This window comes from Meriones unguiculatus, chromosome 11 (genome assembly GCF_030254825.1).
Source record: "Meriones unguiculatus strain TT.TT164.6M chromosome 11, Bangor_MerUng_6.1, whole genome shotgun sequence".
In the NCBI taxonomy this organism is placed as follows: Eukaryota; Metazoa; Chordata; class Mammalia; order Rodentia; family Muridae; genus Meriones; species Meriones unguiculatus.
This window is the reverse complement of record NC_083359.1, coordinates 107,580,944-107,602,000: the sequence shown is the minus strand read 5'-3', so window position 1 is coordinate 107,602,000 and position 21,057 is coordinate 107,580,944. Positions and strand designations below refer to the sequence as shown.

Below are 21,057 nucleotides of genomic sequence, written 5' to 3'. Positions count from 1 at the left end.
ATCACAGTGCGTGTGTGTGTGTGTGTGTGTGTGTGTTTATATACATACTATGTGTGCTTCTAAATTGTTATTTTTAACATAATCATTAAAAGATTTACTGCATAGAGATTATGGAAATGAAACCTCCAGTAGAAAAGTATGAGGAATATGATTGCTTTTACATGAAAGAAAATATAGCACATCGATGTTAGTATATTAAAAATGGTTGTTTATATCCACTCATAGTGACTATATATGTGTTATCTAGGTTACAAGGAAGACATATAATGGTTATGCAACCTTTCCTGCTGTTGTGATTAAGTACTCTTCCCCATTAAGCATATTTCTTTTAAAATTTCAATAGTCACCACGGTTTTATTTGGGAAGGCCTAGTCTTAATAACATTGACATTATGGAATATCCTGTGAATATTGTAAAAAAGTTAATCTCTTGTGGTGGTTTAAATAAAAAAAATATGCCCCCTATAGGTTCAGATATGTGAGCACTTGGTGTCCCGGTTGGGGGTGGTGTTTGGGAAGGTTCTGGGGCCTTGAGTTGACACAGCCTTGCAGATGCAAGCATGACACTGGGGCAGGCTTTGGGAGCTCACAGTCCCCCCACTTCTGGCTCTCCTCTGTCCCCTTTTGCAGTTGACTCTCAGCTTCTTGCTTTGGTCCCTGGTGCCACACCTCCCTGATTTTATGGACCTTCCCTCTGGAACACAAGCCCAAAGAAACCCTTTTGTTCATAAACCAACTTTTGGTTATGGCATTTTATTACGGCAATGAAAAGTAACTAATATATCTCTCCAAATTTTCTGATGAATATTTGTGAGTCTCACATTAAGTTATTCATCATACTTTTTGTTTAGTTTATCTTGTATTATATAGTAATGAGATCAGTAGTAATAAGAATTAACATTTAAAGAGTTGTGTGTCCCTTGGCATGGATATACATATATGTTATATATCTAGCTACTTATTGTCTAATTTGGTGCCCAGGTCTGAATCTACCTTTCCACACAACATAAATGAGATTTCATCAGCATTTACTTGTGTTTGATTTAATGGTCACCTTTCCTTAGTTAACTCAATCAGTCTATTTATCCATTCTATAGGATCATTTCAGTTTCCTGCTTGGAAACACCAATCTAAAGTCTTTCTCAATACCCATTTTTTTTCCCTTTTTGATGGTGCTAAAGTATCTTTGTATGTCTGCACTTCTGACTTCTAATGCACTTAGATGGTTCAATTATTATTACTCATTTAAAATGGAAGGTTCATGAGACTATAAGCCCTATGTAATTTCATCTCTATTTACATGGAAGCTTCTGGTGGGAGGAGGTAATTTTACTAAGTGTTCTGTCAATTTCTAAGAAAGCATCTTAGATGGATCTTATAGATGGAAGTGGTGAGAATTTTACCATTTATAAAGCTATTGACCTGATGAAGTGGGTAGACTGAAGAATCTTTATACAAACCAACCTCGCTTTGAGGAAGGTGTGGACGTCCAAGCTGGCCTTGCCTGTATCTCAGCAATAAATAAGCTACAAAACACTAACCTAAACACTCTCACAGAAAACTTTCATTATGAATTGCAAGCAGTCAAGACAGCAGCCTTGGTAACTGGAAATTTAATCTGGGACATCCTAATCTGTCATTGATTTAAGCGTGGAATGTGCCTCACAGACTTGGGTGTTTGAACACTTGCTCTCCAATGGTGGCGCTGTTTTGAGAGGTTGTGGAACCTTTGGGACATGGGATGTAGCTGGCAGAGGTAAGGCCTTAGGAGCAGGGATGAGAGCTGTGAGTGGGCTGGGCTTCTGCTTCTTGCCTCAGCTCTTTGCTTCCTGAGACATAAACAAGCCACCCCGTGTCCTCACTGCTGTGAACGGAAGCCACTTTGTCTACCTTGAACAATGCCCGTCTTCCCTACCATGAAAACATGAGCTGAAATGACTCCCTTCTCCCCTTGTTGCTTCTGCTGGGTCCCAGCGACAAGAAAAGTAAGTGACACATGGACTATTTTGTTTTGCTTATGGAGTCATAAACATCTCACCTCCTCATTAGGGTGGGCACTTTCTTTTTATAACAGAATGATGTGTAGAACCAATATTAAAGCAAGGGAAGAGAATTACAAAGAGGGGAAAGTAATTTGGGGGATCAGTCAAAAATACCACAAGCGTCTTCAAAATGCAATTGGCATGTTGGCCTCCTGTAATTTAATGAAAATCTCTGCATGGGCCAAGCCTTGTCTTTGGCTTCAGCTGCATGCCATTTCCTTTGGCGACAGAGAGAGCAGAGGAATGATGGAGTAGGGATTATATGGCATAACCTCCTCAGAAGTACTGCAGGCTTGAGCTGCAGCCGTGGAAGGAGCTCTGCGGAGTCATCGGATGAAAAAGGACTGCGTGTCTACATGCTATTTCTGTCCTTACAAATTTCTGATTTTTTTTCTGCAGCTATCTAAGAAAAATTTGATATTGTTGTTGTCTAAGCACATTTAAACTTCAGCTGGAATAACTGCCAAGTGATTCATGCCTAGGTAGGTGAATATAACGATTGTATCTGGAGCCCCAGTGCGCCATTTTCATTTCACTTTAAATAAAAAACAAAATGTATCTATGTCAGTCAGTGCCCTTCTGCTGTACTCAGAGGTATCAAACAGGCTACAATTATGATGGTGAAGTGATTGTGTCACAATGGGGGAAGGTTTATTGCGTTGGAGTCTGCTAGGCAGTAACACATTCTGTTTCATATTACTCTTTATATCATTGTTTGGCTGTGACTAGAATAATCAAATGCCATCAAATGCTGTCAAATTCAATTTACAGTATTTTTCATTGAAGCAGCCTTTCTGCATTCTATTTCCTGTTTTCCTTTGCTGTAGCTGCCATGGAATAGTCACTGTAATCATGAGCTTTGTTTACAAAACCAACAGAATGAAGCCACATCCTGCTCTCCGACACTCACCTATTTCCTTTCATTCAAAACGGGAATTTGATGCACCTTCCCCATGCAATTAGCATTCAGTAATTGAAAGAAAACTGCTTCTGGAGGACGGATGCCTGTGATATTCTGCACTAAAGTGCTTAGTGCAAAATGCAAATCTGCATCAGCCATTTTTATACGCGTGTGCATTTGAATCAGAAATATTATCCTTCAAATTAAAGTTTGCTGAGAAGTTGGGCTTGCACATTTTAGGTAATGCCATTTATATAACCAGAAATGTAACCATAGTTTTTCCTTTCATATTTTTTTTTCCTCTACAAACCTTTAGGTGATCACTGAAGAAGGGTTGGAATTAAAGGGCTTCAGTGCCTGTAGTATCCATCGCTGAGTATCCAAGGCACATGGAGCAAATGAGGAACAGTGGAAAGTGCTAGAGAGACTAACTGAAGGTATGAGAGCAGAGCATGAGGAGTGAGGTTTGGGGTGGGGGTGGGGTCATGCCATGCCTTGTGTTACTCTGTAGACATGGCCTTTGGAGTGGAGTATCCCATGCAAAATAGCCTGTCATTTCTGTTTTCTTCCCCAGATGTCAAGCACATAGGGCCTTTGCTTCCTGTTTTACATTCAGCTTTCCCCCTTTTCTCTCTCTGCTTTCTTGATCCTCTTTCCATTTCTTTCCCTTCACTCTCATCCTTCCCTTCACCCTACATTATCTTTCCTCAAGCACTTCTTTCCTGCCTTTCCATTCCCTCTGTTTCTGCTTTTATTTCCCTTGCACTAGGGAGATCCATGTAATATATGATGAGGAGAAAAAACTGTAAATATACTATTAGCCAACCAAGAAAAGAGGCATTAAGGTTGAATGGGAGGGCTGGCTCAATGGTGGAACATTTGCTTAGCATGTATGAGGCCCTTGTTTTGATCCTTAGAATTGCACAAACACAAAGAAGCAAACAGAAACAACAACAAAATAGATAAAATGAGAAACAAAGACAGTAGCACTTAGGGGTAGGAGTCACAAAGATAAAAAACATTAAGAGCACAATAGTCTCAGCTAGCAAACAGATCTCAACAAAAGGTCACACGGTAAGTAACTGTGGGCCCTGGTCCTTGGGCAGCTTCCAAGGCAGTCTTCATGGGTGTGTGCTCCATGGAACATGGATGCCCTTCTGTCTCTGTGCAAAGTAAAACACGCATGGGGTTCTGCAGCCCTGGGATGACACGCATTCCCCAATCCCGAACCTCTCACCTGTAAATGAAATAGCTGGAGATGACTCCATTGGGTCTTCTAGGTGGCATCCACTTAACTTCTATGCAAGATGACCCCCGAGCCTTCAGAAGAGGGGACATTAGACCCTCTGGTGCTGCTTCGTGTGTTCTGACATATATCCTATTGCTAACTCCACAGCCTGCTGCAAAAGCAACCCAGGGATTTAGCGGTTTGTCCATCAAAGCAACATGTTACACAGCCATACAGGAGGATAACAGTGCCATGTATATCATGTCTGGATACAATGCATGCATATTTTAGTCTGGTCTTTTAGGTGTCCATGGAATTCCAACATGAAAATACAAAATCACTTTTAGATGCTCCATTCAGCAACCATCTACTCATACAGATGTAGGCAGGAAACCATAGGCTTGATTGACCTGGTTTCTGCTTCTACTGTGGTTATTCTACTTAGCAAGTGATCACATTTGAATTTCATAAGCGTGTAAATGACCCACAAAAATTCCGTATACACGTAATAGTATTTAATATATTAAGGTAACTACTGCTGCTTAGACTCACAGATATTGAATAAGTAACTCCGAGTCCATTGGGCGTTCATAGCACAGCTCCAGCGGTAAGTGACCAGAAGCTGATTTTGCCCTTAAATTGAGAGAGCTATTGCCATGTTGCCGAGTAAAAGGCTGGATCAGGGAGAGGAAAACCCTTCAAACAAACCATGGCCCAGTTGGTAGGATGAAGCCAACAAATGGCCTTGGGGTTTCTGATGTCATCAAGACCAGCTTTGAAACCTGAGCTGACTCTAGGGTAGTGAGCCAAGGACTGTGATAGTTCAACCAGCTAGACATGGGATGAAGGCTGGCAAGTTACCCCATGGTGAAGCAAAATGCTGCCTGTATGAATTCCATCTCGCTGGGCAGCCAGGTGTTACTTATCATATGTAGGCCATGGACACACAATGTAGTTTTGTTTATGCGTTTGTTTGTTGGCGACATGGTCTTTCTGTGTAGCACTGGCTATTCTGTAACTTGCTAGGAGACCAGGCTGGCCTTTATCTCACAGAGGTCCACCGGCCTCAGTCTCCCAGTGTTGGGATTAAAGGCAGGCTCCACAGTTCCTGGCCTCATAGGTCTGCTTTTCACATAGCAGAGATAAATACTGTAAATAATCTGATAAATAAGAGATAAATAATCTGCTCTCTGGATTCCATGGCTTCCTCTTCTGAACATCAGTTCATGTCTCTTCAGTCCTGCACTAGATGGGAGAAGGGGTGGGCCACATTCTGTCTATAGCAGTGGTTCCACCAGGTCACAGACAAAGGCGCAGACCTCAGACCCATGATACTGGCTCCAAGGAAACACCATCAAATATATAGATTCATTTGTGAATCTTCTTTTATTTGTGTTTTCAAGACAGGGTTTCTCTGCATAGCCCTGGGTGTCCTGGAATTCACTCTGTCTACCTGGCTGCTTCTGATCTCAGAGATCTGCCTGCCTCTGCCTCCAGAATGCTGGGATTAAAGGCACGTGCATCACGCTTGGTTTACAGTTTAGGTATTAAATAACTTCCCTTTTCCCTCCTGAAAATGTTTAAATAAAATTAAGTTTAATACATATCTATGACTTTATTCTAGATCCTGTTTTGTTTTATGTGATCAGTGGCCTCTTTGTATGAGATGAGTGTTTTTCTTTTAAGAGGCCTTATTAAACAAGTCTTTACAAAGCTATCATTTTAATATATTTAAATATTTATGATGTAATGTGTAGAGCTACTCAATGCTTCATTGGATGACAGGCTCTGATTTTTCTGGGCTATCAGTCTACCAGAAATCAGAAATTAAACATTATAGTCTTTGTATTTCAGCCGAGAACCTGTGCCTTTTAAATAAAATAAATGTTTTGAGCTACTTTTCAAACAAACCCGGGTCGTGTTTCTAAAAGACAGTCACCATTTTGGCAGGCTTGTATCCTTATCTCATACTGTGTGAATGGAGCCAAGTTTTTCAGATGGGCAGACTGCCGGTGTCCAACGGAGAAGGTTAAAGGCACCACACTTCCATCACTGAGTAAGATGCTATACTCCACCGGAATTTGGGGAAGCAGAATCCCTGTGAAGAAGGAGAAAAGAGAAAGAAAGAAGCATAAAGGCATCATGGAGGACAGTCATGGCTCTACCTCCAGAACTAGGCACACATACGAGGTTATTACTGAAAAGTAAGGGGCAGCTGGGCATTGAAGCTGCAACAAACGCAAGTTATGAAATACTGCAGTGTGTATTCCAAAGATGGTACTGTTTACACGTTCCTAACAGTCATACTCAAAGATGCACTCCAATGGTAAATAAAATGAAGGCGCCTGTCACCTAAAACACGAGACAATTGAGGAGGGCCTCATTTTCCCCAAGTTTACTTAAAGAACATTTTTTAAAAAAACAACCGCAGTTTGCTTGTGACAATAATTTTTCTGTGGAGCATTGTGTAAGCATCTTGGCTGACACGGATCTTTGACAAAATAGCCCATAAAATACCCAAATCACACTCTACCTGGAGAATTCCCAGGGCATTAATTATTGAGCTAGGACAGTCCACTCTGTCAGTGAGACTTATGGACCTTAAATACATATGAAATTTGGGTCCAATAATTGTCCTTTTTCACCAGCCCTTCCAAAAGAAACTAGTGGGTGTTTTTTTTATCATTTTAATATATTCACAATCTATCCCTATAATTAAACGCCTGTTGAGTTTTATTTGGTCATGAAGAAACATACACTTTTTAAAGGCAAGGATACGAGCTTTGAAAGGAGACTGTGAAGGAGGCTCTGACTAAATTATCTCACTGATGGGGAGTGCGGAACATTTACGGGATTAGTTACACATCACATGTCAATAGGTTTGTCATTACTATAGAAACGAGGGAATCTATAGACAACATCACGGAGCGAACATCACAGGGCCTGATGACACACGAGGCACGAGGCCCGCAGAAGGAAATATGGCTTTGTTTGTGTAGGTATGAACCCCAACAAGAGGAAGAGCGGATAGGGAGCGGAGGTGCGCGGGACTGTGTGCAGGTGGCTGCAGACGGGACACCGGGAGATTTTCACAGGCCAGGGTTTCCCCATGTTCTCCTTCCGAAACCCGCTGGGCTGGCAAGGACCTGGCAACCCAGACTGAGCAGGGTGTGTACATGTGTGAGTGAACACGGGAATGGACTCTTGCTCCTGGCATAGCCTGTCTCAAAAAGAAAAGGCGGGCTCTGCCAGGAGTGACAGCAAGGGTGTCCTCTGGCCGCTACATGTACGCTTCACCCACACAACAACTGGAGACATTGAGTGTGTTTAAAAAAAATTATTAATTATACTTTATTCACTTTGTATCCCCCTGTAGCTCCCTCCCACCTCCCCTCCCAATCCCACCCTCCCTCTCCCTTCTCCACACATGCCCCTCCCCAAGTCCACTGATAGGGGAGGAGGTCTTCCTCTCCTTCCTTCTGATACTAGTCTATCAGGTCTCATCAGGAGTGGCTTCATTGTGTTCCTCTGTGGCCTGGTAAGGCTGTTCCCCCCTAAGATCAACAATCAATAAATGGGACCTCATGAAACTGAAAAGCTTCTGTAAAGTAAAAAAACACTGTCGTCAGAACAAAACAATTGCCTACAGATTGGGAAAGGATCTTCACCAACCCTATATCTGACAGAGGACTAATGTCCAGAATATATAAAGAAAGAATTCAAGAAGCTAAACAGCAACAAATCAAGTAATCCAATTTAAAAATGGGGTACAGAGCTAAACAGAGAATTCTCAATAGAGGAATATCAAATGGTCGAAAACACTTAAAGAAATGCTCAACGTCCTTAGTCATTAGGGAAAATCAAATCAAAATGACCATGAGATTTCACCTTACATCCATCAGAATGACCAAGATCAAAAACTCAAGTGACAACACATGCTGGAGAGGTTGTAGAGAAAGGGGAACCCTCCTCCACTGTTGGTAGGAATATAAACTTGTACAACACTCTGGAAATCAATCTGGCACTTTCTCAGACAACTATGAATAGCTCTTCCTCAAGATCCAGTTATACCACTCCTAGGCATATATCCAAAAGAGGCTCAAGTACACAATAAGGACATTTGCTCAAACATGTTTGTAGCAGCTTTATTTGTAATAGCCAGAAGCTGGAAACAGCCCAGATGCCCCTCAACTGAGAAATGGATACAGAAATTGTGGTACATCTACACAATGGAATATTACTCAGCAATAAAAACAAGGAAATCTTGAGTGTGTCTTCTAAAAACAATCTAAGTATATTTGGAAACCACGGCCGCCCAGCAAACGATGGGCTGAAACTTGAGAACGGAAGTCAGAATCAGACTGCAGGTTCATGTAATGGCTGCAGCAGTGGCGCAGACTCTAAGAGCAGTTTCCCCGAAGCTGAATGCCAACTTCCAAAGGTTGGAAACTGCTATTTCTGTGAGTGTGGCTCCTGTGTCTAGCTGTTAGCACAAAGCAGAAGATCAATAATGCTTCAGATGATTAAATGGATGAATGAGAATTTAGGATAAGGGTAAATGCTCTCTTTTAAAAATATTTATGTCTTGAATACGAATGCCTAGGTGGCGGTACATGCATTGTGGGTGCAGTACCCAGAGCGACCAGAAGGTGGCACCGGAGCCCCCTGTACCTGAAGCTGCAGGCAACTGTGAGCTGCTAGGTGTGGGAGCTTGGAACTGAACCAGGGCCTCTGAGAGAGCAGAAAATACTCTTCCATGACAGCACTCCCCTTGTCCCCCCAATAAAGACAATTAAATCTCAGAAAAGTCAAAGGCACTTTGGATTGCACATTGGCTAGTGGGTAGTAATGATATGGTCTGACTATATAATGAAGCTTATATTTCTAAGCCTTGAAAATAGACTTCGGTTAAGCTAACAGGAAAGGAAAATTACAGGGCAGGGCTGAGAAAAGCTGCGTAGACAAGTAGACCAATTCTGAGCCAGTCAAATTGCCATTAGTGGAACAGGAAAATTAGAGGGAAAGACTTTAAGTTCTAAACACCGAGTTTCCTAGTCTGAGACCCACACAACCTGGACACATGTGGGCTAATGTGAAAGAATATTTGAAGAGACACGCAGAACTCTCTGGAATATTCCTCTGATTTGTAAAATTTGGAAACATGATTTTCCTATCTGAGCCAGGGAAATTAGTAGAATTTCTCTTTTTCTTGTTCAAAAAAATCGACTGTGAGTTCTTCTGACTAAAAGGTCTGAATTTAGAAAACTCTTAGTCATGAAAGCTTTTAAAGACTAAAAGGTTAGAGGCAGAAGTCACTTCAGAGTAAGCTATACACAGGACTGCAAAAGAAATTCATGCTGAAGCACCCTTGTGCCAGAAAGGACTTTTCGTGGGAAACCCGAATACTAACTTAATTTTAGTCTCTCCACGTTGCCTTGAAATGAATTCACCATGAACAAAACAGCCCAGACATGAAACAAATGGTTGGTCTGGCTTGCGACACCTCTGTCCAGTGTCACAATAGAACATTCGGCATTACTTCCTTTCATGAGCTCACATACTTAGGATGTTTATTTTACACAGGTTCATCTTTCCCTCAGTTGGTTTAGTAAGTACACATCATGGACCTATTTAAAAGAAGTTCCTCAAGGCCTTGTTATCAGCTGCAAGATGAAACCAGGAACGGTTTTTAGTGTTCCCAGAAAGCTGCTGTAATAAAAATAAAGTTTGAGGGTTGGAGGAAGAGGATTGATTATATAGATCCTTTGAGATTCTCGGTTCATTAATGGGTGAGGGGAACCCAAGCAACAGATTAAAGAACTGTGTCAGCCGGGCACGGTAGCATACACATGCCTTTAATCCCAGCACTCAGGGAGGCAGAGGCAGGTGGATCGACATGAGTTCAAGGCCAGCCTGGTTTACAAAGTGAGTTTAGTACAGCCAAGGCTACACAGAGAAATCCTTTCTTGAAAAAACAAAACCAAAAACAAAAAACAAAAAACTGTGCCATCTGGGTTCCCTTTAAAACATCCTTCAGAGAATACTTCTTGAAACAGTAGGGATGGTTGAAGAATGAACCAGAGACTCTTTCAGCATGCAATTTGATCTTTAAGCAGGAATATGTATTTGTCAGGAGTATTTGGGAGCACCTCATCATTCCAAGTCACGAAAGCATCTGTCTCCTTATCCTGATGTAGTCTAGTCAATGCAAGGAAGGCCACTGTCTGTCATGTGTGATACAATGAGGTGAGAAGGAAGGCCTGGGCACCGAGCTTGTGACTGGGGAAGCTCTCCTCGGTTTTCCTAGTCCCTGAAATTTAACAACGCGTCACTACTTAAGGATGAAGATTTGTACAAATGCCTTCCCATACAATGAGCTGTGGTACTCAAGGCAAGTGCACTGATGCTGAATATGCATGGAGAGGGAAATAAAACGTGAGACTAAGAAACTGTGAATTCATGGTCATTGCTTGAAGCTCATTGTTCTGGAGGACATATTCATTCTGTCTCATTCACTCCTTGGGTAGATCTTGTGGAAGAGACTAGAAAACACACTTATGTAAAATAAGGCCCCTCGTTATTGAGCTAGGTAAGCCACACACCAGAGTTGGATCAGATTATTTCTAGTCACTGCCACACACTAAGGCCTCTACTACCACCGGCCTCTTCCTCTGTAAAGTGTGACACCAATGGTCATATGGTTGCACCTGTGTAAGGGTGACAGTACACACACACACACACACACACACACACACACACACACACAGAAGTCTATTACAACCGACAAGGTAGAAGCTGCTGATAAAGCTCTATCTCCACACAAGACAAAACAGATAACAACAAACAGAATACAGCTGTAATAATGAACACTAACCATGTCCTCACGTGCCCGCCAACATCTCTCACGTGAAGCCACTCTTTCTAGTGGATACGAGTGGTGCTTCCGTGCACGTGGCTGCCCTCACACTGTCTTGCCGTGTGGCTTTCTTACGTGTACAGTTGTCTGCAATCGAGCAGTGCTGGGAAGACTAGCTGCCACTCGCCCTTGGTGGGGATTTCCTGTAGCCTTCCACCCAGTCTGTCTGAAGTCGGTTTCTTTGTCTTCAGTCTGTTCCTACAACAGATTGCTTCCACACACTGCATCCTTCAACTTCTCTGCTCAAAAATGACAGGACTCCCAGCGGGGCCGGGGAGCAAGATTGCACTTCCACTGTGTTTCAGATATAGACACAATATTGATCTAGGTTTAAATGTGGCTAGCCAGAGGATGAACCCAGAAAACGTATTTTTCACCTCACAGTTAATGGGCAACGAGAGCCCTTTACATACCCCTATGAGGTGTTGGAACAGAAACTGCACCTCTAAACTGTGGACATGTCAGACGCTGACAAACATCGAGGAGAGAGGGTCCCACCACTGCCATCGCTCTGCGGGGCGGTGACACCGTGTGTCTGTGGTGGCCCGGAGACACCGTGCCATCTGCGATGAGTCTGGGTCGGCGGAGCCCCTGGCCTCCTGACGACTAAATGAAATGAAATGGGCATATTTGTTGGAATCAGCTGGGGAGCCTCACGACTCGCTGAGTTCCCGAGTTCATAAATTCCTGTCAGAGCAAGAGGAGCCTCGGAAACGCGTGTGAACCAATCTACCCTAAGTGCAAATGGCAGTTTTGTTATTTGGTGTCAGACTTACCAGTCGCGCAGTGACAAGCTGCCATAACACATTTTCTTGTTCTCTGAAGAACAAGGGTTGTATTGGTTAATATTCCTGGCAGTGCTCCTTTTCATAATTTACAACAACTAGATGCTGATAGGTTATTTAACATTTATGAAGTTAAGATGTAATCAGAAAAACCCTGATTATCTTTACAAATAAAAAAGTTAAATTATTCAACTTTTTTTTCCCTCTGAGGCTTCATTTCACAGCAGGTGCATATTTTACAATGGGACAAGTCAATCATATGGGCCCTTTTAAATCCTCTTTTTAAGGGGCAGGAGAAGTAACAATTCTAAGAGTAAAAAAATATATAATCCATTAATTCTGTCTGATATCAGCATTTGCTTCAAAAGACAGCTTACACTTAGGACAGTGTCTGCCACACTGGCCAGCGTCCTCCTCTGTGTAGGCAGGGGTGTCTTGATTATGTCCTTCTGGGGGATGAAAAAGTGAAGCAGGCTCCCTTCACTTCTTTGATAACAACTTCACAGGGTTTTGACATAGGTTGAGAGCTACATTCTCAAGCCTTGGCTTCCTCCACAGACAGTGGCATTTCCCAGAGGAGGGATGGTGGAGAAGGCATCTCCCTCACACCTCTTGGTATGATCTGCAAGTCTTGCCTTCTGCCACACCTGTGACTGGGGATCAGTAAACAATTCTTGTGTGTTAAGTGAACACAAGAAATCGGTCTATCCAAAGGCACATGAATTCTGCATTCTGTGAAGTTTGCCCCTGAAGATAAAATGACCCTGCTGAATCATGGAAAGGCCCCACAATTGTAATGTGGTCATTCATATTTCCTGTATCGATAACAAAATATTTTTTTAAGCTTTGAACTGGACTGTAGAAATGATAAAATTATTTGTTATGTATTAATTAGGTAGAAAACTAGAAGCCAGATTTTAATAATATATATGCACACACATATATGTGGATGACATCAAGCCAGAAGATAGCCATTTGGGAAGCAAGAAGTGGCTAGCAATAGCTGTGGGGTGGGGGTAGGGCAATGAGGGGAGAGAATCTGAGCAGGAGACATGACATGAACATATGTGGGTCCTCTAGTAAGGGAATTGGGGACTACGTTGGACATGGACTCACTTGCTAGCTTTTTGGTCACTTCCCGCTGGCAGGACTGCCTTGCCAGGCCACAGAAAAAGAGGACACGCTCAGTCCTGATGCAACTCGGTGAGCTGGGGTAGATGGGAAAGGGAGCTCCCCTTTTCTGAGGAATAGGTGAGGTAGGAGAGGAGAGGGGGGGAAGGAGGGTTGGACTGGGAGGGGAGGGGAGATGGGACTACAACCAGGATGCAATATGAATAGAGAAATAAATAAATTAATAAAAAACCAGCGCATATATGCACAAACATACATGCGAATGACAGCAAATCAGAAGATGACCATGTGGGCAGAAAGAGGTGGCTTAGCAAGAGCTGTGGGGTGGGGGTAGGGCAATGAGGGGAGAGAATATGAGCAGAAGACCTGACATGAACATACAAAAATGTCATAATTAAACTCATCATTTAGTATACTGAGTATATGCTAAATTTAAAACACTTAAAAAGCAAGAAGTTAGAAAGAAAAATTATGAGAAAACATAGCCCCTGGTAAGTTGCCTCTGATATGAATAAACTAGAGAAAGTCACAGTTTCAAAAATCTACATTGACTTTTCTCACTAGCAAAATATGGAAAATAGGTTGGGTATGGCTGCTCACTCCTGTAATCCCAGGAAGATTGCCGTGAGTATGAGGTTTGCCTTGGCTAGGTAGTGAGACACTGTCACAAAAAGACCACCAAACAAATACAGAGAGCAGGGCAGGAGACGAAGTTATAGTTACTGAAAAGGATGTTTATCTCAACAAAAATGCTTAACGCATCCTAAGATATATTACCTTGTTACTGTGCAATTGAGACATAAATCACCAAGTGGGCGCCATCATTTTCTATGAAACTTCCCAATCCTTGTCATTTGTTACTCCACTCAACAGTGAAAGTTAAACCAATGGCCAATGTTGAATCATCCAAATTAGTGCAAGGTAGACTTTTTATTTAACGAAAGTTGGTGTGGAGTTTGTTTTTAAGCAGGCAGCCTCCAACCCCATCTACGGCAGCTGAGACTGTAACTCAACCCCACTGGGGTGTCTCCTGTCTATACGTGGCCCATATTGTGGCTAGCTAACCTTTCATCAAAATGTGATTAGTAAAAAGTATTTATGTGCCCACACAGGATTAATTAAAATGATTTCCCAGAAGCATGGTTGCCAATTTTCTTCTTTAATGGACTAAAAGATAAATGGGCAAGGGAAAGTGCCAGGGTTTCAATATTATGCCTTAAACTTAAATAACTCACCATCCTTAGTGAGAAAAAGCACTGGCCGAATATAGCTGCATTGTTAATTAGGACATGATTAAGGGGTGGATAGTTCAAAACATAGTCATCATCTTGATAAATTAGAATGGCTCATTATTATCTGTAGAGTTTAAATAATTTTGAATGTTTGGGTTCTTAAACAGCAGGACTAGGTGCCTCTGCTCTTTCTTTGAGTAGATGGTTTGTATTCTGTGAAGTCTTTTACTTCTTAATTTTTCATCCATTAAGGTTACATATATCACTCCTTTCTTTCAATTGAATCTATCCTGATAAATATCCAAGGTCCAGAGCTGATTCAAGGCAAGAGGACACAATAGGAGGAATCGAATGTAGCTCACGTTGCCTCTAATTTGAAAATAACTGTGTTTTGAGGTTGTTGGGAGGTTGGGGCATGTCTTTCCGGAAATGTTTCCACATGATCTTGAATAGTTACATTTAAACAATGGAAGGTAAGTTATTATAGTGACTCTACCCACCTGAAAAGATTTATATTTTGTATATTTTTTCATTTTAGTTTATTTTTCTGTGCATGGGTGTTTCCTCTGCATTTCATGTTCATGCAATGCCAGCAGCGGCCAGAAGAGGGCGTCAGACTCCATGGGACTTGAGTTACAGATGGTTATGAGAGCCACAACGTAGGTGCTGGGAATTGAACTTGGGTCAGATTCCCAAGTTCAGAACAGCTAGTGCTCTCAACTATCGAGCTACCTTTTCAGCACTGATTTATTTTAAATTGTGTGTGTGTGCGTGTGTCTATCTGTAAGTGGGTTCCCGCCTCCAAACACCATATAAGGAGTAGGCTGTGTTTTGAGGTTGTTGGGAGGTTGGGGCATTTTGGAATGATTCCTACTGATGTTTATCAGATAAATGGGGATAACTGGACATGGCTTTGCCTAGGACAGATAATACTGAACAGGGCCGTAAACTAGTCTTTGAATAATCTCTTCACGGGTATCTGAGACATTTCTCAACCTCTCTGTTCCCATGTAGCTGGAATCTTCCTGCTCTTGCATGATTTTGCTGAGTTCTGTGTCTTCTTTCTGGGCTCTGAAATGCATAGGTGGAGTCTCCTGGTTCGCCGACACACTTTAGCTTGCCGCCTCTTGACTCACCCAACAAACATGATCCTCCCAGAACCATCAGGTTTGGGCTGTCACTTCCCAAAGCTGAGGGCCTACCTCACACGTTTGCAAGGCTTCCAGTGAAAAAACGCAAAGCTTTGGGTTGAAGAGTTAACCAAAGATAGGAAGGAATTACCCTTTAAAGGCAACAGTTGAACAAATTTGCATTTGAATTCTGGCAATGCCTGGTGACCCCCAGCACATTATAGGATTTCTTCACAATTAAAATTCCTAGTAAGAGGAATTACGGTTTACTGTTTGCATAAGAATTATCTTGAGCCTGGCCGTGTTTGGCGCATAGTAGGACTTAAGAAATGTGCCGCTACGATATCAGCTCTAACTATCACAGTTAGCTTTCCCCAGGGGGTCCTCACTTACCAGCAGGATTTACAGACATGATCTAAGATATAGCTTATTGATAGCATTGGAAACGTAATTTGAAAGCCGAAAACCAGTTAATTACCTAGGTAATTCTTCCTTTGCCAGGCAACCACATAGGCTATTTGCTCCCAGCAACTTACCTGCCTGAGGTTACTCTGTCCATATTGATCCCCACAAAATGCATGTAAAAATAAATCAATTAATTCAATCGATATTTTGACTTTGTACATTCAAGAGGAAGCCACTGATTTCTATCTCCAGGAGTTAGTATTCCTGACCATTTTGGTTTGCTCTGAGTTGCTAAACTTGGTGAGGCATTGGAGGCATGCGGGGAGCTTTGTTTCAAACAAGCAGGTAAGCAAGCAAGCAAACATGCTTTTTGACTGCACCTCAAAAAACCCTTTTTCATGAGTCTGAGGTGAAGAACTTGTGCTTTTCTTTTCACTTTTCTCTCTGGGGACAGAGTCTTATGAAGCTCCTAGGTAGCCGAGGATGACCCTCAACTTCTGATCCTCCTCCTCTGGCGTGCTAGAATTACAGGTGTGCAGGTGCCCTTCGAGACCGGCCTGGGGCTTTCTGCATGCTACCCACATGTAGCTTCTCAGCCTGAGGATTTGCTTTTGAGTAAGATCTCCAGGAATCTAAAGTCCACCCAGGGTTGGAAACTACAGGTGCAGACTCTAACTGTTCAGCCACGTCTATGGTGCAATCGTTAATCGTTCTGAGCTTCTGAAACTGGGGGAAGATTTAGAAAATTCATGCTGGTAGCTACATAAACAACCTTGCTTGCAGCACGTTTGCTTTCCTTCTGCCTAAAGCATACATTTGTGACTGTTCAGAACTGAAAAAATATCACTGTCCAAATCATGAGGTGCCTCCTGATAGAATCAACTGCATTTGACAAAGGGCATGGTCACCTGACATGTCTGGAGTGTGGAATCCTTGCAGGCCTCAGAAAAATAATGTTTAAGATTTTAATCTCTCCATACATCTCAATGTTTTTGTAATGAGTTTTATGCATATAAAAAATTGACAGGTCTAAAATTATAGATTTGTTAACAAATGCGTAGGTGGTCAGATTTAGCAAGTAACTCTTCATTTTCCCTTAATCTGGACCAGATGGAAAAATTTCTACCAAACTTGGGATGGGAAAGAGCTAATATTACATTTTATAAGCAAGGGTTTTCTTTTACTCCACAACGAGGATTTTCTTATTGAGAATATTATAGAGTCAACATAAAACTGTGATGCTGAATTCAAAGAAGAAAACAACATAGTACAGAAAAATTTGAAAAAAACATCTTGAAAAAATTTAACACTGTATTGAACTAAGTGCTTTTAGCATTTTGAAAATCAAGGTATTAGGTCTGAGAAAATACATTTTAAAAGTAAGTGTGTGCATATGTGTGTGTGTGTCTAAGCATGTGTCATGGTGCTCAGATGGTCAGAGGGGCTCTGCTTCTCGCTCCGCAGGCAGGATTCTCCTGATTTTCCTGTGGTCTATTCTAATATTTCTGCCCCTAGGGATTCTACCCAGTTCTCCTTCCCCTACCTCCATCTTGCATAGGAGTGCTGGGATCACAGATGTGCACCACTGTACCAGGCTTTCTGTGTGGGCTTTAGGGCTCAAACTCAAGCCATCAGGCCTGCCCAGCTAGAGCCTTTACCTGATCTTGATGTACCATCTCCTGGGCCCAGAAAATAAATAAGAATGAGTTATTAAAATGATTGTGCTGAATGTATCAAGCACAGAATTTAAAAGATCACCCATATCTATAGCATTTTCATACAAATCCAGATAATAAATGCCAGCTACATAAATGACATCATTTAACCTTTGTAACAGTTCTACATATAAATACTAATGCTAGGACTATTAATCAGAAGAGGCCTGAGAAATCACCACAAAATCAACAGAATGACAAGAATGAATACAAACCTTTCAATAATAACTCTCAATATTGATTGTTTTAATTCTCTAAGAAAAAGACTCAGGTGCAGAGGTTGGATTTTAAATAGATTCCATGTTTTTGCTGCCTCTGGGACACATACCTCACCACCAAAGATGGACACCACTGTCAAATAAAAGGCGAGATAGCAGGATTCCAAGCAAAAAGAACTAAGACGTGAGCAGGCATTGCTATTCTAATGTCGGTGAAATTTTCTTGAAGCCAAAAACGGAAGAAGTAAATATTATCATGCAGTCCTTAATAACTGAACATGCTCAGAGGAGATTAAAACTATAGACACACACTCACGGAGCACAGAGAATACAGTTTCATAAGACAGGTATTACCATGTGTAAAACCACAGATTAATAACAGCACACTGACGGTGAGTGTCTTTAGTACCCTACTGTCACTCATAGCAAGATCATCCAGGCCAAAATAATAGTAAAAAAAGCAGCACTCGGGTCAACTCACATCATGAATCAAACGGACCTAAGAGACGTCTGCAGGGTATTCTACCTCAACCAGAGAGAATTCCCACTCTTCCCAGCAGAACACAAAGCAAGAATGAACAATAACAGGAAAACTGAGCTAAGGGTCCTGTGTTCTACCTGACTGTAATGGCATAGCGCAGAATTAGCTGTTGAGGTCTGCCAGCCGGTGCCAGAACAACATGAACCCTGGGCATCTTGCTGGTCACACAGCTGAGGACAGCAGCTCCCCCTTCACAGCACCCATCAACAGCCAGTAAGTCATCAGGGAGGGGTACAGCTTGAGGGCCCCTCCTCTATCCATGACTGCTGACAGGCCCAGTCTTGTGCAGGCTCAGTGAGGGCAATCACAGCAGCTGTATGCTCACTACTGCAATGTTTATGTCATGCCCAGAAGACGGTATTTTCAGTGTAAGATGATTATGTCATTCAATGAAAAGCATGTCTTTGTTAATTGTTTTAAGAGACAGATCCATCACTGGCCAGAATAGTTATTTTCAATGCTGTGCTGAGCTGTGGATGAACTTAAACTGAAATGGAGACAAACCCCATTAATCTGAGAGTAGGGACTGAAAATAGGAGCAGGGGCTGAGGACGTCATGTTGGTGTGCACGCTTGCCTTGTGTAAGGCTAAGACTTCTATTCTAGCAGCCCAGAAAGTTTATGGTCAGGGTATGTGGCTTAGGTGTAGATGGGAGTTTCTTATAGAGCGTGTGCAAAGCTCCAAGTTTTAACCAGTAGTACTGAAAATCAAAGTAAAATCAAATATTTTGAAAATGAACTTTAAAACTCTAATCAGTTTTAAAATTTTACATAATCATGTACTCTGTGTTAAAAGATAGAGATTTTTTTCAGTTTCTTCATATCTACCTAGCTATCTGTCTGTCTGTCTGTCTATCCATCATCTATCCATGACAAGTCTCTCTATATATACTTACATATACATACATACATACATATATTTGGCAGGTGTCTTCCTCTATCTTTTTCTACTTTATTTTGAGAGAGTCTTTCTCTGAGCTCTGAGCACACAGATTCAGCTAGAATAGCAAGTTAGCAAGCCTCAGGAATCCTCCTGTTTCTGCCTTCCCCACTCTGGGAGTGCAGATGTATGCTATCACACCCAGATTTCTTACATGGGCGTAAGGGGTTAGACCTCAGGTCCTCATGCATGCGTGGAATGTACTTTACCCACTGATCAGGAAGTAATAGTGCATTAAACCATCAAAGGAATCTGGCATTGACTGAATGGCCTAGTGGAGGCGCACAGGGCAGAGAGGCCACATCCAATGGTTAGTGCCATTCACCATGGTAAGCTCCTATTAAAACATGTCATTGTCCTTCCAAGTACCCTGTTGTCCGATGCCATGCAGGAAAAACAAAACACTTTAGGCCAGTGAGCCAACCCAGGATTCCTGCGGAGATGATGCGCTGGGCAACTGTAACCTCTGACTTGCCTTGGATATGTATGAGTGAAAAGACACGGGCTTTAGAATTTTGAATTCTCAAAATACACTGCTTTTCTAGAGAGCCAGGCAGATCTATGTATCTGTGTATTTGTATATGTAGACATGCACTCATGTAAGGATAGACGAATGCGGTAATACATGCTATAGTAGTTTGAATGAAAAATATCCCTTAGGCTCAAGTACTTGGATGCTTGGTCCAAGTACTCGAGCCTATAGGGACACCAAGATGGTTTGGTGTTTGGGGAATTTAGGAGCCTTGCTAGAGGAAGTATGTCACTGGGGGTGTGCTTTGAGGGTTTATAGTCTTACCCCATTTCCAGTTCACTCTGCTTGGAGTTTGCAAACAAAGATGTGATCTCTCAGCTTCCTGATGCGGCTGCCGACTCTCATGTGTCCCCTAACCTTATGGACGTTCCCTCTGGAACAATATGCCAAAATACATTCTTTTCCAGAGGTTGGTTTTGTTAGCGGCAGGAGCAGAAGCATGACTAGTAGGTATATATGTAGACAATCACGCATGTGTAGACTTACATGTGTGTTTTGATTGCTCCATCCATATTCATCTAGAGGAAGCTATGATTAAGCTATGGGAGAGAGAGAGGGGAGAGAGAGAGGAAGACAGAGGGGGATTCCATTTCTTTCTTTACCTGGTGTTGGCCATGCTACAAATATGGAATCAGAGCCCAGTACGGTGACGTTACACGGGGGACGGATGGCTTCCGGGGTCCACATAGGCATCTGGACAAGGTAATCCTCACTCATACCGCTGCCACCTCTGGTTTTTGCTTCTAACGTGTAAATGTACCTGAGGAAACAAAGCTAGAATCAGCCAACCTTTGAGAGACTGCAGTGATGTTCCCTGGCTTCTTGATGTGCTTTTTTGCCCTACATTTGTGAATTCTTTTCTGGGAGAAATGTGACTGTGAGCTTGGTCACCGTGTCCAGCAAAGACAGCGCGTCTCTCTAGAGCATCACTGCTGCTGCCTCCCAAGTCTCTGCCGAACCCCGGAGTCATTCATGGCTTTTCCTGAGGATTTAGAAATGTCTTGGGGTGTACTACTGGGCTGTGAAAACTCAATCGAATCTTTTCTATTTCTAAATGGGTTGAGTTTCAGGGAGATTCATTTAGAGGCAAAGATATTTAAATTGATCTGTTATTTTCCACAATAAAACTAAATTATTCTCTATCTCTGCACTGAAACATCTGTTGATGTAAGGTTTATCTTGTGTCTGCTGAGAAATGAATGGGAATGAATTGCAAATGTGTGTCTAGATGACTTTTGAGACAGAGCATGGCAAGAGGAGGGGAGGGGAGATAAGAGAAGAAGTGATCGGTGAAGAAGACTTTCCCAAGCTCTTCCGTTGCTAATTTAGGAATGTAAGTTTGA

General features: G+C 42.1%; 1 protein-coding gene across 1 annotated transcript in view; it reads right to left on the bottom strand.

The window, feature by feature from the left end:
* Positions 1-21,057, bottom strand: part of Ush2a (usherin) — a 653,036-nt gene that overhangs the window by 88,261 nt on the left and 543,718 nt on the right. The window contains exons 57-59 of the mRNA XM_060365102.1: positions 20,317-20,474; positions 6,110-6,268; positions 4,180-4,342 (exon numbers count right to left, since the gene is read on the bottom strand). Coding sequence (XP_060221085.1) covers positions 4,180-4,342; positions 6,110-6,268; positions 20,317-20,474 — 480 coding nt within the window. The remainder of the gene's footprint in view (positions 1-4,179; positions 4,343-6,109; positions 6,269-20,316; positions 20,475-21,057) is intronic.